The sequence below is a fragment of the Gekko japonicus genome, unplaced genomic scaffold (genome assembly GCF_001447785.1).
Source record: "Gekko japonicus isolate JY-2015 unplaced genomic scaffold, Gekko_japonicus_V1.1 scaffold1333, whole genome shotgun sequence".
In the NCBI taxonomy this organism is placed as follows: Eukaryota; Metazoa; Chordata; class Lepidosauria; order Squamata; family Gekkonidae; genus Gekko; species Gekko japonicus.
Window position 1 is genome coordinate 1 of NW_015160252.1, and position 17,872 is coordinate 17,872.

The 17,872-nt window shown below is 43.6% G+C and overlaps 1 protein-coding gene across 1 annotated transcript in view; it reads right to left on the minus strand.

The window, feature by feature from the left end:
* Positions 1–512: 512 nt before the first annotated feature.
* CCDC91 (coiled-coil domain containing 91) overlaps positions 513–17,872 on the minus strand; it is a gene marked incomplete at its 3' end in the record, with an annotated part of 78,713 nt that continues 61,353 nt past the window's right edge. Inside the window, exons 7-10 of the mRNA XM_015414255.1 lie at positions 13,048–13,126; positions 2,275–2,279; positions 958–962; positions 513–591 (exon numbers count right to left, since the gene is read on the minus strand). Of these exons, the coding sequence (XP_015269741.1) occupies positions 513–591; positions 958–962; positions 2,275–2,279; positions 13,048–13,126 (168 nt within the window). The remainder of the gene's footprint in view (positions 592–957; positions 963–2,274; positions 2,280–13,047; positions 13,127–17,872) is intronic.

Sequence of the window (17,872 nt, forward strand, 5' to 3'; positions counted from 1 at the left end):
GATGTATCCAGCTGGACTATATAAAAAACAGCATCTGTTGCCTGCGGATGTGGCTGGATGACAGAGAGGCCTAAAGAGTGGGCCATTCTTTTGACTAATCTGTGTATGACGTAAAGTTGTCGGATTGGGATATGGGTAGGTCCTCAGCGACATCCTGGTTGGGAGAGTTATAGTCGGGAGAGGTATGAGCCTCAGATGCTTCCATATCCGAGTCTTCTTCCATGGAGTCAGAGGAGTCTTGGTGTGGTATTTGGACCGAAGTGTCCTCTTGACAAGCTATAGGTTTTGGTGGAACGACAGGGTTTGGAGTGACCTAAGGGTTGGGAGGACGACTTGGTTCCAGACTATGGTGGGAAGGATCGTCTGCAGGAGGATGAGACAGAGAGGCCGAAGGTCTCGACTTGTGGGGCAACCTCGATCTATGAACAGAGTGGGATGAATAGCGATCCCAATCAGAATAGCCCGCCGGAGTCAACCACAGCATGGATGTTGGGTAAGCCCCGTACAGGTACCTCAACTGTTGTTGATCCCAAGATATCGGTGGTGGAGGGGGCAGGAAGACTTGGGGGGATCGACTTTTGGACCGTGGACGTCTGGGAGACAAAGCAATTGTCTGTCTGTGAGAACCGTCCCTGTAGTCTTGGTCGTCGATATCGACAGATTGGACATGGAGACACGGAGGATGACATTGCGTACTGCAAGAAGTGTGTCGGTACCGATGTGTTTCAACATCGGGAGCCTCCGATATCATCGATGCCGACGAAGTAGAAGGAGAGGGAGAAGGCTCAGCACCCATCTGGTGACTTATGAGCTCTACCGTCTCGATGTCGGAGTACAGACGCTCCACTTGTTGGATGGGGGAATCCAATAGTTGGATGGTCGGTATGGTGGAGGGACTTGGGCCTCCGATATCGATACTGCCGTTGGAGCGGGAGGCACTGTAGGGGCATCACCCAGTGCAGGCACCGCTTCCTTCCCCTTCTTCGCCGCCTTAAGGGACTTTGAGGTGCCCTTCTTCGTGGACTTGCGATCCTTACTTGCCCTGGCCTTCTTTTTGATTGGCGTGGAAGCGGAAGATTGCACTGTCGATGCCGGGAGCTTCAGTGTTGGGCGGCCGGCATCGGAGGCAGATCTCGATGCCGGAGCTGTCGATGTTGATGGTCTCTCCTCCATCGCTGAGGTAGGAGTAAGGGCCGATTCAAGCAGCACTACTTTAAGGCGCACAGCTCGGTTTTTCTGCGTTTGATTAGAAAAACGAGCGCAGTGATGACAAGACTCTGGCCGGTGAGACTCTCCGAGACAAAAAATGCAGAGGGTATGACGGTCAGGAGGAGCAAGTTTGCTGCCGCAACCCTTGCACCTATTGAAAAAGCCCCACTTCTTCTCCATAAAAGAAAGCGAAGAAGAGGGGACGTTTGGGGGGGGATAGCCCAAAGGCCTGAGGTAATCGTAGACTCCCCCTCAGCAGAAAATAAATGTTTTTTTAAGTTTTTTTGAAGAACAAACAAATAAAAAGAGAAAAGAGAGGAAAATTAAAATAAGGAATTAATTCGTAAGAGCTGTGAGGCGAAAGCCGAAAGCGAACCGATCTGACCGACGAAAAATACGTCTACTCAACGCAGCGGTAAGAAAGGAACTGGCGGGGTGTCCATGCCCACCCCTCTGGGCATGCGCAGTGGGGTTCCTGCACATGCCCGAGGGACTGGACACGAAAATCCGTTAAAAGAGCTTGCTACAGCACCGATCGATCCAGCGCATGCGCACTAGATCCCATGGGTGTGAAGCACAGAGACCACGTCAAAGATCATACAGCTAAGGGACTTATCTTTTAAATGTTTACGGTCTGCTTCTGGCTGGAAGATAATTTTTTCTGTTTCCTTCTAGGCTGCCCAGTATATATTTATACCCTCTTATCTATTTATTTAAAACACTACTATGCTGCCTTTTCACCCAAGGCAGTAAACATCGAAATGTTAGAACATTTCAATATTAAAACATCAAGACATTAAAATAATGTTTAAAATATAACTATGTATAAAATATTTAATCAATTCAATAAGACACAAATACACATAACACCACCAGCAGGAAAGAGGGTCAAAAGTAGTCAGTAGGGGAACACTCAAGAAAACAAAGAAGTCATAACCCACTGGTGGAAGACAACAGTAAAGGAAGATAGACAAATCTCCCAGGGGAAGGAGTTCTAAAGTTTCGGCACAGTCCTGACCTGGATAACCCAGGCAAGCCCAATCTCGCCAGATCTTGGAAGCTAAGCAAGGCCAACCCTGGCAAATATTTGAATGAGAGACCTCCAAAGAATACCAGGGCTGGGAGGCAGAGGCAAGCTATCAAGATGCTTCTCTGAACATCCTCCATGCCCCAGTAGGAATCGCCAGAGGTTGCCATGACTCAGTTTAGTGTAGTGGTTAAGTGTGCTGACTCTAAACTGGGAGAACCGGGTTTGATTCCCCACTACTCCACATGCACCTGCTGGATGACCTTGGGCAAGCCATAGTTCTGGCACAGATGTTCGTGAAAAAGAGCAGTTTCTGTCAGAGTTCTCTCAGCCCCACCTACCTCACAGGGTGCCTGTTGTGGGGAGGGGAAGGGAAAGGAATTTGTAAGCTGCTCTGAGACTCCTTTGGGTAGTGAAGGGCGGGGTATAAATCCAATATCATGTTCTTCTTCCAGGTATGGGCACAGATACACACACTTGCACAAAAATGCAGAAAAACCCACCAAACACCCCCCCCCCAGTTTCAGCACCATAACCAAGAAGAGCCCTTTCTTGGCTTGCAACCCATCTAACCTGAGATGGCAAGGACATCCAAAGCTGGACCTCTGAAGATGACCAGAGTGGGCAGGTATGTTTGTACACTGGCATTGGCCTGTTTTTATTAATGCATCTGTTTTAATGGCTTTGTTCTGTTAGCTGTATGCCACCTAGAACTTCCATACCCTTTAAAAGGAATTCAGCTGACTAATGATTCAAAACAAAATGAATAAAGCATGCAGACTGACATTTTCCCCATAAACACATCCGGTTTTCCAGATATATGCACTGCTTAACAGTGAGATGCACCACTGCATGCAACCTTAGCACATGGATTTAATTTTTCTATCTGAGAAGTATGTGTGTGTGTGGGGGGTGAAATTAGAAAATACTTTTTGTAGTAAAAGGAAATATATTTAGACAGAAGTACTCTCCAGTAGTCACAACAGGACTAGCATTCATATCAGTATGCCAAGTTAAACTCTTTAACACTGAATTCTTTAATATGTTATTATCAAACACATTACAGCTTATTAAGTGTCAGAAATATTCACATCCAATAGCAAACCAAAATTAAGATAAAGCTAAATCCCTAAATAGGACATTGGCATTTCAAATGGTGACCTTGGCTGCCATCCTCACAGTATGGTCAGTTCACGGTGCTGGCGCATAAAATACCATGTGATGCAAGGGCGTAGACTTTCCAATTTCAAGAAGGGAATGAAGTTTTCAATCTGTATAATCAAAATTCATAAACTTATAGACGAATTTGGTTGAAGAGGTTCCAGAACTCCGTTTTGGCGCATTCTCCCAGATAAAAAGCCCTGGTACTAGTGTAAATCCTGGTACACAGAGAATCCAGGGGCACCACAATTTATCCGTGTGCGATGCAGAGAGACAGGGATACAAACACTTTCCATTATTTTACCAATGCATTTACTTTAGAAAGTCCCCGGGGTGGAGGCTGCTGCTGCACTGGCAGCAGAGCCTGGGAGCCACCACCAGGCCTGGCCCGCCAGAGCCTGAAGCCACACCAGGCAAACCACTCAAAGCGGGGGGAGGGCAGAGAAAGTGGTTGGGGGAGGCCTCGGAGGATCCTCCTGGAGCAGCTTTGGGCAAGCCAAGGAGGGAGAGGAGGAAGGCTTGGCTGGCTCACCCAAAGCAACTCTGGTGAGGAAGGGGAGGTGGGCTGGCTCACCTCCTGCTCCGGGCAAGCCAGTGAATGAGAGGAGGGAAGGTCAGCTGGCTCACCTGGACAATCTCCGGGTGAGCCACTGAAAGCATGGGGGGAGGGGGGAAGCTGGCAAGGAAGGGGAGGGAAAGGTGGGCTGGCTCGCCTGGAACTTCTCTGGGCAAGCCTACGAGGGAGAGGAGGGAAGGTGGAAAGGGAAGGCGATTGTAAGCCCTTCTGAGACTCCTTAGGGTGAAGAAAAGTGGGGCATAAAACCCAACTCTTCTTCTTGTGCCTGGCAGAAATACAACTGCAGTCAGCTACTGCATCTGCTCTACCATGGAGCTAAGGGCCTTCCCCTGGATTCCCTTGCAAAGAAGATAATCTCAAAGTTTTTGTGTCGACTCTTTGTGACCCCATGGACCAGCAGACATAGAATTGTGCATCTTTTTTAAAAAATTCATATACGAAAAAACCTGTGTATTTCCTACTTGGACTATGTTGGAATTTTTAGTGAAACAGGCTGTAAGTGGAGTAAATAAAAACAAGATGTTCATTTTATTTTTCTGGACATCTTTCACTTTTATTTAGACATGCTACTAAAGTTTTGCAAAGTAACTACTTTGAACTTTTAAACATTAGCCCAGCCAGTATTTCCTTTGGAAAATTCTTCTCAGACATTATTAATGATGAAAACGAAAGCCTTATGTGAAATCAGAAGAGGAGGAGGAGGAGAAGGGTTGGTTCTTATACCCCATTTTCCTCTACCTTAAGGAATCTCCAAATGGCTTACAATCACCTTCCCTTCTCCTCCCCACAACAGGCACCTTGTGAGGTAGGTTGGGCTGAGAGACTTCTGAGAGAACTGGAACTGGCCCAAGGTCACCCAGCAGGCTTAAGAACAATGTTGGATCAGGCCAAAGGCCCATCCAGTCCAACACTCTGTCACACAGTGGCCAAAAATACCAGGTGCCATCAGGTGGTTCACCAGTGGGGCCAGGACATTAGAAGCCCTCCCACTGTTGACCCCCCAAGCACCAAGAAGACAGAGCATCACTTGCCCCAAAGTCCCTATCTATACCTTGGGGCTTATCTAATTCCCTTTTGAAGCCATCCATACTTGTAGCTGCCACCACTTCCTGTGGCAGTGAATTCCATGTGTTAATCATTCTTTGAGTGAAGAAGTACTTCCTTTTATCCGTTCTAACCCGACTGCTCAGCAATTTCATGGAGTGCCCACGAGTTCTTGTATTGTGAGAAAGGGAGAAAAGTACCTCTTTCTCTACCTGCTCTATCCCATGCATAATCTTATAAACCTCAATCATGTCACCCCTCAGTCGTCGTTTCTCCAAGCTAAAGAGCCCTAAGCGCTTTAACCTTTCCTCATAGGGAAAGTGTTCCAACCCTTTTATCATTCGAGTTGCCCTTTTCTGCACTTTTTCCAAAGCTATAATATCCTTTTTTAAGGTATGGTGACTAGAACTGCACACAGTATTCCAAATGAGGTAGCACCATTGATTTATATAGGGGCATTATGATATTGGCTGATCTGTTTTCAATACCCTTTCAATTTCATGTAGAGGAGGAGTGAGGACACAAACCTGGTTCTCCAGATTAGAGACCACCACACTTAATCACTACATCATGCTCATTCTAAAGTTTGTTGTTATGTTTAGATACATTAAATAAAGGTATAGACCAGGATACAAACAACTGGATCAGTATACCCCAAAGTAAGGTTGCCATTCCCCTGGTGGGGCCAGGGGATCCCCCAATTTTGGGGCCCCTAATCCACTGTGGCCCAGCTGGCCGGAGGGGGAAGCCCCACCCCAAGAGGCCCCCTCCCAGTGCCAGGAGTGATATCATCATGTTTCTGAAGGCAGGGGTGATGCTCTAGGTTTTGGGCAAAACTCTATGGTTTTGAGGCCAAAAAACCCATAGAGTTTTGCCCAAAACCTAGGGCATCACCCCCAACAACACAAATATGATGACGTCACTTCCAGGTGACGTCATCGTGGTACATGCTCTTGTGCACACAGAAGAAGACCTCAAAGAACAATTGGGAGTACTGGCAGCCAGATAGGACCTGACAACCCTACCCCAAAGAGCTTTGGATTTATTTCTCCCAAACAAGTCCTCTTCCCCTGGGGTGGTACATTATTATTACAGAACACATAACTACAAAAACAAAAAATCCTAATTGAGCCAAGGCTTTTTTTTTTCAATTGGACCATTTTTAAACACTGAGAAAACTTTCAGAAGCAAAGAGGGGAGATGCTGCAGCTCAGAGAAGAAAGTCCTAACATGCCCAAGTCTCAGATGCACCAGGACTGCATTCACACATAACATACCATGGACTCAAGTCTTGGATATCCTGGGGCTCAAACACTCCTTAACCAAATGTGCAGCACAGAAATTAAAGACTTCCTGGCTCCACAGCTTGTCATGATAACATCCAAAACATGAATTCAAACTTTGTTGTTTGTTCTTTTATCTACAAATCCAGGATTATACTGTAGCTTGGAATCCTGGTTTACCAAATCACACATCACCCAAAAAATGATGGTGTGGTGGGAAACAAGAGATTTCAATATCCAATCTACATGCAGGAGTAGGGATAGGAGGAAGAGACAGCAGTACAGTGGACAGAGTGTTAGGACTAGGATCTGGGTTCAAATCTGACATTGCTATGAAGTTTGCAGGGTAACTTTGAGCCAGTCACACATTGTCAGCATCATGGATTTCAACTGGGTCAGAAACTATTGCAAAGTTGGGGAAGGAAGAACCCTGAGCTCCTTACTGGAAGTGCAGGGAGAGGCGGTGGACAGCTGCTGGAAGGACATGTAAGAAAAAATATGGGCAAAGCTTTCTTTTTGCCATTTACATGTGGAAACGTTCAAACAAAAGCAGTTTTTCAAGCATAAAAGATGGATGATAATTTGCAACAAAACTACACAACAAATCAAGAGGTGATCAAGCATCATTAGTTTTAACATGGTCACAACATGAAGTTTCGCACCACATACAATGATCACTTTTTTCAGGAGAAGTGCTGACATCATGACATATATGGAAGGATCTGAGAGTTCACCACATAATGGTATTTTGATGTTAAATTGGATTATGAGCACAAACATCAGGAGCCCAGTTCAACTTCAAGCAATACATCTGCAAACATTACATCCAGTGGCTGCTCCCCACTGACACTCTAGTAGTACCTAAAAGTATGTATCACATATGTTGCTGGAATCAAACTGGCACTTTTCTACCAGCATCTTCCCTGCGCGCACACATGAAGGCAACTAACACCAGTGGGCAAGAAAGAAAAATAGGTAGGTAGATCAGAGTTCATATAGCAACATCTAGGTCATACTGAGCCAGAACCATCCTCCAGCTGCAAGCAGGTCCGAGAAACATCTCCTTCAAAGGTGAGGTGAGTGGGGACCAGAGACAGGACTGTTTCAGTGGAGTTGCCTCACCTTTGGAATGCCCTCTCCCAAGAGACTCAACTGCTTTCTTAATATTCCATTTTTAAATTTATTTATTTTCATTTGTAGTCCACCTTACTCACTGGGACACAAGGTGAATTACAACGACTGACTGACTGGGATCAAAGAACATGGGACTTCACCTTAACACATGGCCTATAAAACATCAACTTGCAAAACTCAAATAAGGAAGATGGGGAGTCTGCTATTGTTCTGTACAAGTCTTGAGTATGCTTTATCAAAACTGGTTCCACCCTCTAATAAAGGGGCCTTCATCATCCATCCTTTCAAGGAAGGAAGAATCTAGATCCTGGCAACAGAAGACTATAAAACAAGCAAGGTGACGTTCCAACCCATGATCTAACATGACCATGTCATACAACATACAAGGGTTATTACAGAAAAGTGCATTGAATTATTCCATTTTATTTATTATATTATTTTATAGACTGCCATGGAACACAGGCAGAGTCTAATCCAGGTACTCCGTAGCTTTCACAGCATTTCCTGGGCCCTATCCTATTTCAGAAATTGTCACATCTATCAAGTTTCCCACAGCTACTGCTACAGTTTCTCACCCTAATTTAATCCATAACTGTAAGCTTCAAAACATGCCACATTCCTCATAATTTCAGCTGATATCTCCAGGAAAACTTGGAGATGAATTTCTTGAGCTTGGGTTTTTATGGAAGGAAAAAGTCCACCTGACTGACAGAAGCGTTCAAATGATTAGTAACCATGGGGCATGATCCAAACAAATATTGCCCAATAACACTCCCTGCTCCCATTTTAAGCCTCTTTAAAGTTTTAATTCAATAATATCGTATATACTGGGTATACACATTTGCAAAAAGCTCTAGTAGTCTTGCAATGTTTATTTACTGCAATATGACAATTTCAGAACAAAAGCCTAGCTAAACAAGCCAAATCCTTCTATTCCTTGGAGTAAATACTCTTGAAAGGTGGTATTATCCAATCAAAATCTTTCCAAGAACTATATTTAGTTTTCTTTACTGGTAATTATCAAGGATAAAGGTTTAAAAACACAACAGCGTAAAAGACAGAAATTAAGCCAAATTAAGTAAACATGAGAAGGAACTTGAACGGCAGCGCTTTCAATTTACTTTCTCTTATTATAAAAGCAGAGCTTCCCCCCCCCCAAGTTGTTGTATGCTTTTATTTGTAGAAATAAATATGAGAGTGAAAAATTATTAGCAGCAACTAAGGATCCATACAATATAACTGCCAGAAAGCAGAAGATTTTCATGTAATCAAGAAATCCATTCCCACTGGGAACTCCCAAAAGAGTTTGGCTCAGGTTATACATCCACACTTTATTGTGTTTCAATTTTAATTGGTCTTAGGCAGTGTTCCACATTCCCACAACTGCAAAAACTTAATCAAAAGCTGACAACCTTGAAAATCTACTTTGGGGGATTTCCTCCTTTAAAATGCAAAGCCACATTTGGCTGAGATCTTTGTCAAAACATAAACTGTCTGGTCTGGTTTGTCAAGCCCATTCCAATCTAGCACTTGGTCTCTGTGCCAAAAAAGGCCATCTTGGCCAGTCTGACTGATGACCTGTTAATTCTCTCAGCAACCTAAGATGCCATCAACCATTACATCCTTCTAGTCCATCCATAAAGGATAAATCATCCTGTGGTGATTCTATTTCTACATAAAAGTCAGCTTCCAGAGGCTATCTGGGGATTCACCCAAAGAGTAATTAACACATGGAATTCACTGCCACAGGAGGTGGTGGTGGCTACAAGCATAGACAGCTTCAAGAGAATTAGATAAACATATGGAGCAGAGGTCCATCAGTGGCTATTAGCCACAAGGTATAGATAGGAACTCTCAGTCTGGGGCAAGTGATGCTCTGTATTCTTGGTGCTTGGGGGGTGGCAACAGTGGGAGGGCTTCTAGTGTCCTGGCCCCACTGCTGGACCTCCTGATGGCACCTGGTATTTTTGGCCACTGTGTGACAGTGTTGGACTGGATGGGCCATTGGCCTGATCCAACATTGGCTTCTCTTATGTTCTTATGTTTTTCTCATTTGAGATGGGGTTCTCAAGGCACTTAAAGTAAATTCCAGAGGGTTCTATTTTCCCCACTTCCTTGATGCAGGCTAACATCTACATAAAATTGCTAAGAGAAGATGTCTGGGATTCCAGATGTGGCTTCATTAGCAGGTTAATGATACTCAGCTTTATTTCTCCTTTTCTTTACATTCAAACATAACAGGTATCGGGAATAAGTAATGAAACGGACCAGTCTAACAAACTAAAATTCAAAATGATACTGCTACTGCTGTGGGTTTGGTTTATGAAATCAGCCTATGCCAGATGAAGTTGTACCTTAAGGAGTAGGCTGATAGCTCAGGGTGCTTTTCAGTCACAGCCTATAAATGCTTCTGGGTCCTTCCAACTTTGGTGGTATATCAGTTCTGACCCTTCTTGCACAGAAGTGACCTCAGCACGGTTGTTCGTGCTCTGGATATGTCCCATTTTGATTACTGTAATGTTTTTATGTGGAACTATCCTCGAATATTCAGGGGTGTCGAACTCATTTGTTATGAGGGTCAGATCTGACATAAATGAGACCTTGTTGAGCTGGGTCATGTGTATCATAAAAGGTAATTCCAGGTAGCAGAGATAGAAACTTTATAAAGGACACAGACAAACAGAATTAAAGATTTTTTAAACTTTAAATAACACATTTCCAGTGAGTTCGACACCCCTGATAGCTGGTTCAAAATACAGCAGCTAAACTTAAACAACACATTAAGTCCTTATAGTACCCAAAAAACCCACTTCCTCCCATATAAGCCCATCTAGTCCTGCTTACATCAGGCCTCTCGACTCTGGGGTTGCTGAACTTAAATTGGAGGGGCCTGGGTCTGTTCTGCAGTGCAGACACATATTTGCCATGAGCTACTCAGAGACATTCACTTGCCAAGTCCAGTAGTGAGATTCAGGTACCACATTATCTCAGGATTTTGTTTGATTCTGCTTGTTACTGTTGTGGGTTTTGTTTTTGTTTTTTGCTATTTTTTAATATCTGCCTTTAAACGTATTTATCGTCCATTATTCAATTCTACTTTGAACGATATTTTAAAATATTGCATGCTAGTTTGAGCATTATTAGTTAGAAAAGCAAGACAGAAATATTTTAAGTGAATAAAATAAGGCAGGCCGTTGCCTTTCCCACATAAACAGTTCCTCGGAATAACTTGTCTAACGAGCTAAAGTATTAAGCCTTGAATGGCAGTTTTTATAGCTCAGAAAACTATTGGATTTCTTTCCTTTTCGGCTACTAAATGAAATTGAAAATAAGGTTTACATTTCAGATTTCTAGGAAGCTGAGCCAAGTGTGCTGTCTTGAATTTTTCTCACTCTATCTATTGGCAGCTTTCTGGGATACAAGTATATACTTTTTATTAGATATGTTCATTCTATTGATGAAGAGGGGGGAAAGAACAGTTTGTCCATGCCCACTTGTCAGAGGCTACTGTAAATCTGCCCATTCTTCCTATCTGGAAAAAGAAGGTCTTAACAGCTCCTAGGCACTGAGAAGGCAGCTGTCCACAGCAGACCGCAAAAGGATGCGGAATGTCTAGTTTCTTTCCTACAGCTTCTCCAAGAAGGCAGGATGTGGGAATTAGAGAAATACTACGATTCTGATTTGGAGGTAGTGCCGTTGGGAGGACTGGGATACAGAAACTGAATGGGTTAAGGAAGGTCTCAGCCTGAACACTACCATTCATTCAAACTCATCACTCAGCTGCCACCCGTTCCCACATACTTCTGTGCTATAGACAGGAAAGAGACCTGCATCCCAGGGTGGAAGAGAGGAAGGAGGAGGTCACTCCTGGCCGTCCAATTGGGATGAAAGAGGATGCAAACAACTACCATTGTGTAAAAGAGAACTGGAAGATGGGTGAGTTGCCACCTCAGAGCAAAGTCTAAAGGGGATGGAAACATGGATAACAGACCTTACAAATACTTGCAGGAGGCATCTCATTTCCCCCCCTTCTGCACTATTTCTTTTCTATCCCTGGAAGCCGTCACAGGCTCTTCCCTTTTCCTGCTTCCTTCTCTCTTTCCCACCCACAAACCTTTTGCCTGCCCCTCCCATTATGAGCCATCTTTACAATTTATTTACTTTATTTATACCCTGACTCTCTTCATGATGCGGAACCAAAGCAGCTTACATCACTCTCTTCTCCTCCATTTTACCTTTACAACAACCCTGAGAGGCATTCAGGTGGGTTGCCATGTTGGCCTGAAGCAGCAGAACAAAGTTTGAGTCCAGTGGTGCCTTTAAGGCCAACAGAGTTTTATTCAAGGTGTAAGTTTTCATGTGCAAAGCACACTTCTTCAGTCTGAAGAATTTGTCTGAAGAATAAAGAAGTGTACTTTGCACGTGAAAGCTTACACTCTGAATAAAACTTTGTTGGACTTAAAGGTGCCACTGGACTCAAACTTTGTTTTCCCGTGAGCCATGTTAGGCTGAGACCAGTGTAACTTGGTCCAAGGTCACTCAATGAATTTCCATAGCACAATGGAGATTCAAACCTGGGTCTCCTAGATCCTAGTTTGAAACTCTGACCACTTTACCACTTCTAGGGTGGCTTCTGTTGAACAGTAGTAGGCTTTGGAACCTGGGTGGGTCATGCAGTTTGCATGGTAGCAAATCACCAGGTGGCCTGGCTCCAATGAGTCCTCCCTCAAAGGCCAAAACAGCCCTGAAAGGACCTTGCTGCCTTTTACTGACAGAAACCAAGACCGAAAGGCTGGCAATACTGTTGCGCTTGCCTGGCAACTCCATGATAGGGCATTGGTTTTTCAAAGCTACAGGCACTGCTTCTCTTATTTGAAAAGGAGGGTAAACCCCTCCAGGTTTTTTAAATTTCAGGTTTTTCTGCAAGCCCAGGGCTTTTTTCACGCTTGTGGAAAGAACTGTCTTGTCTAGACAAAGCCCCAATATCTGGATTTAAGTATCCTCAGATGGAGCCACGTTGAGAATCTGATGTATTGATGACAGCCACCTTGGAAATTCCAGTGGATAAAAGGCAGCTACATAGCTATAACAGTCAATTAATTCTAGCTACAATCACATATTCAGCTAATCCATGTCCCTAACGTCAATAAATAGTATACCTTACTACTTCTTAAAAGTGTTGTTTTTCTCATGTAATCTTTAGAGATGGCTGAAAGCAAAAACACCACTAGCTTTTTTAGTCATTAATTATTTCAGAAATGCAGATGATTTGTCTGACTTACTGATGCCGATACTAGGTTTTTCTTATTATGGATCTGTGATGGCAAGGTATATTTCTCCTTCAGTAATTCTTCGATAATCCAGCATGAAATGACATTGCTCTCCGGTCATAATTAAATGCTATGAGAAACCCTTTATAACTTACATTGTTACAGTATTCATAAAGGATGGGAAATTGTGGAAGGCCAATAATAATAGTTAAGTAAAGAAGAAAAATAGTCTCCCCTCCCATTTTCTAAAGATCACTGAAAGTCACCTAACATTTAGAACAGATTTACGATTTAACTCAAAACAAACACATCAGAAAAGGAGGATTGTTGTGAAGACCTTTACCTTGAATTCTTCTACAATAATAGCCAAAGCCTCATGTCCAGTTCTTCTCATGTCTTCCAACTCAAGCTTATGCTTCTCCTGAAAGCAAATACATAATCATAAAGTGAGTAATAAGGTCAATTAGAGGGGAGCCTTCTGTGGTGCGCAGTTCCCCTGTGGAATTCCACAGGCATCATGATGCTGACCTAAGACTGTACTAGGGAAGGTTGTCAGCAGCGACTGTACTCATCACTAGCAGTTCCCAAAGTGTCTTGAATTCCATTTATATACAAAAATCCTATTACAACAGACACTTTCAGATAAATAATTTGTCCTGTACAGTTGTACACCAATTTTCATATGTAATTTACCACTGTCCTGGAAAGCACACTTTTTACTGAGGCAGAAATCCTGGAACATTTGTTAGCATAGAAGTCATCAATAAAATGTGACGCGGAATGCTAATCTAAAGCTATGGGAAAAGTTTTGCTTGCCCCAAAGTTAAAGAGATCTAAGTGTAAGTATACGCTCGGTATGGTGTATACGTTCTATATTGTCTTACTTTTTCTTATGAGTTAAAAGCACTGCTGTCCTTTACTACTCAGTCTAATCCCATTTCAAAAAAGCATACAGAAAAGACATATAAGAAAGGAATATTATTTAGTAGTATAACATCAAGTAGTATAGCATCAATATGCAGCTCAGGTCCAACTTCAAAGTCAGTCTTACTATTAATTTTGGGGGTTACATTAAAGAGCAGCAAATTATTAATTATCGTATTTGGCAACCCCCAAATGACACCTAAAGGGTGCCATAGCTCATGCTGATATGTTTCCTACTGCCCACTTGCTTCTTGAATGCCATGATAATATTCAAAAGATCTTGAGTAGGAACAGGACAAAACAAAGTGTTTCAGGTCACAGCCTATCCCACAAAGTGATGAGCTCATCTAAGTCCAGCACACCAAAGCTGTGCACCTTCAGCTTGGCCACAGACTGTCTCATGTTTCTGGGCTTGGAAACCACCCCATAGCTGTGCACAGGACAAATCCTTTCCTTTGGAAAATGAAAGCAAATAGCACCTGTTCACCAAAGCAAAATTCCTGTCCTAGCTTTCCGCCATTTCCTCAACAATGGAGGTGCTTCAGAATAACCCAGAGGCATGACCTTTTCTTCTGTAGAGTATCCATTTGGAAGCAGCTACTGTCATCATAGGACAACGCTTGGGCTAGACCTCCCGTCATTTTGCAACTGGCCATTCTGTGGAGGCACCACTATGGTCTCTCAAAATTCTGAAAGCGCCTGCAGACTTATCAAGGTTACCCTCCTTTATCTTAATTTTTGAGCCAAACAAAGATGGCAACAAAAACATGATGACTTTGAGTCTTTCTGATTCTTCTACAAGTTATGCACCTAGAATGTTTTTCACTCCTAGAACTTTATGTAAGACTGGATCTTTGAATATTTTCACCTTAACAATACTACTGTAGTCACAAGAAACTGGCATTGTTTAAAACTGTGATTTCCACTGGAAAATGTAGACACATTTACTATTTTGTTACACCCAGTATTTTATCCGCTGAATACTGAATCCCACAATAAGTTCTACCTATAAAAAGCAAGTCTTCCCAAGCACCGTCTTTTCTTGCTCCTAAAACAGCACCCTAAAATTATGAGCTTATTGACTCCTAGGTTTGATAACATGGGAAATTAACAAAGATTCTACCCTTAGGATACTCTTTATTTTGGCATGTAAATATCCCTAACTTTGAAGTTACACAGAATGAAACCATATAGTAAAAAGGAATGTCTTTCCACAATAGACGAAATGTATATTCAATCTGGAACAATTACAAAACCAATTTTTCCATTTCCCTTTATGCTTTTAAAAAGCAAAAATGGCATTTGGTTTTAAGTGCTGATGCACACTGCAGATCAAAAGCTTTAGCTTTATTATTGTATTTACTGATGCAGCCAAATATGGTATACTTTGGCCACAATCCATGTCTATGTGCAAACAGAACTCCTTTCATTACATGCTACAGAAAAGGAATAGATGCCGTATGTTTGTAGAAGTCCATCCACCTAAAACAAGGGCCCAAAACCTTTTTTAGCCTGTGGGCACTTTTGGAATTCTGCCCAGCATGGTAGGTGCAGCCACAAAATGGCTGCCACAGGAGGCGGAGCCATCCATAAAATGGCTGCTGCAGCTTACCTTCAGTCACGCAGTGAAGATCCTCCTGCTATAGTAGCAGCTGCCACCAAAGCAAACTTTTAAAAAATTTACACAGCCAATCAAATCTCCGATGGCCAATCAGAATTCTTGCTGGTCAAAAGCCCCACCTGGCCTCACCAATTTTCTAAAAACACTTGGTGGGCCACACAAAAGGTTTCAATGTGTGCCACGGCACCCACGGGCACCAGGCTGAGGACCCCTGACCTAAAATACTGCAAAACCTTCTCATATGTGAGACTTCAAATCACAACTACAATAGTACTAAGTGTATATGTTGAATAACAAGTACTAACTTTACTCATTAATGTCGTGCTTCTTCCTTACAGTCTCAAAACACCTTAGAATGTGCTTGAGACATGACATATCTTGACAGCTTTTCCGGGGGGGGGGGGATCAAACAAGCTCAGCACTGCCTTCCTGGCATGAATATAATAGGATATGACACTTAAAAAAAAAAAAGACAGCAGAAATTTTAAACATCGGATGCAGAAAACAAACCAGAATGTTAGAAAAGATATAGGATCAGGTTTCTATTGCATAATGGAAAATTCATCAATCTGTCATGCCTTTATCACAGACTTCTTGCTCTAATATACCTGCGATGAGTTACCTGTTAATATAATTTAGGAAGTGGTGACAGAATGAAAACGTGTCAAAAATCCTAAACACTATCCGAAGGATTACAACATACATTGTTAAGAGCAGCTGTTTATTAAGTATTTTAAATGTTAAAAAACAGAGAAATTCGGATAATCCCTTACTCGGCTTTAACCGGTTAAAAAGCTTGCTGACTTGGACTAAGCAGTTTTCAGACCTTCTGATTTCAAGGAACGCCTTCCACACCTGCTCCATTGTTGACAAAACCCTTCACGTCTGCCATGGAACCTCAGTGCAAAAGATTCTGGAATGTATTCTGGGGCACACGCCCAGTTTGTACGGAGAAAATATCGAGCCTCTGGGTTCTCACTGTTTTCTTCGAACTGAGCATGTGACCTAGAATACATCCAATACATTTTTGTATCTCTGCAGGAACGTGTAAGAGTCCAGTTGCACCTTAAGGACTAACAACATTTGTAGCAGGGTACGCACTTCATGAGTCACTGCTCACTTCTTCAAATCGGTCTGAAGAAGTGAGCAGTGACTCAGGAAAGCTCCTACCCTGGCACAAATTTTGTTAGTCTTTAAGGTGCTACTGGACTCTTGCTCTATTCTACTGCTATAGATTAACACGGCTACCCATCTTGATCTCTCTCCAGGAATGTGGGCAACCTGTCTTCCAGGGAAGCTTGACTCTACATTACCGGAGGGCTTATTGATGGCACATAATGAGCTTCTGAGTTCCCAAAACACAGTCAAAAAAGTACTGCCTTGACTTCCAGTTTATGGCGACACGCAGGCAGATGCATCTCCCGGACGTTCCGGGGATGCAAACTGCACACCAGCATGTAGGAGGGGGCGCAACGGGTTGCGACACACACACCCCCGGAGCCTCGGTAAAAGGCTCCTAGCCAGGGGGCTTTTGAGGGGCAATCTCTTCGATGGCGAAATGCCGAAGAATTGAGGCGTTCTTCCGCCCCGAAGGTCCTGCCGCTGAGTGACCATATGGTACGAGTGCTGCTGACCGGGACAAGTGTTGGAGATCGGGCGGGGAAAAAACCAATGCTGAGCAAGACCGGATGGGCCAACAATGAACTCTGAGTCGGGTCGAAGTGAGCATGAAGATATAAAAAGAAAGCTGCCCCCCCTATAAAGAGTGATGGGAAAGTGAGCGGGGGAGGAGTTCCTCCAAGCCGCATAGACAAAACACGGACAAGGGGGGGTGCAGAAAAATAAGCGTTTGAATCTGTTTTAAGAGACTTACCAGAGCGCAGATAAGCGTTTGGGCGAATATCAGAGACTTGAGCAACTTTTTGAAAAGTAAACAAATCCGAAAAGATGGCACAGGGCAGGAAACTGGGGGGGGGAAGCGTGGCTGTTTGCCCCGGGGCAAACTAACACGCAGTAAAGCGATCATACCTCCTGTGGAGGTTCTGTGGAAGTACCGTGGAGCTTCTGTGGTTACGGAGAGGCGTCGATCACAACACATGCCTGCGCGCAACGAAGAAGCGCGCGGCGCGGCGAACTAGTTTTCTTTTTTTGTGTTCACTACGAATGCGCATGCTCCGTTGGGTGCATGTGCGCAACCACGGGGACTTGGGAAAAAAAAAAACCTTTTTCACAAGGGGACATGGGCGGGCGCCGGATGCCACCGGAAACGCGATCAGACGCCCGCCCTTGCCCCGCAGTTTCCGGAAACTAGTACCTCCGAGGTACTAGTTTTTTGCTGCGCGGTTTCGGGAGGAAGCCTAGGTTGTGCCACAGAAGCGCTACGCTCCCCAGATGTGCTGGTGAGATCTCGCCCGGAAACTCCGCCTGTCTTCCGTATCTCTTGCGTGGCTAATATTGCGTGTGACCACAGCCAAAGAAAAGCTATTGAAACTGAAAGTAGTGGGTAGTCCTCGAATGGAAGAGGCTACTGAGCTCTCAAAACTGTTGGCTGATTCCTTGTGCCCTCTGCTGGAGGAGATGACTAATATCAAGCAACAACTGTCAACAATCTGGCAGAGTTTG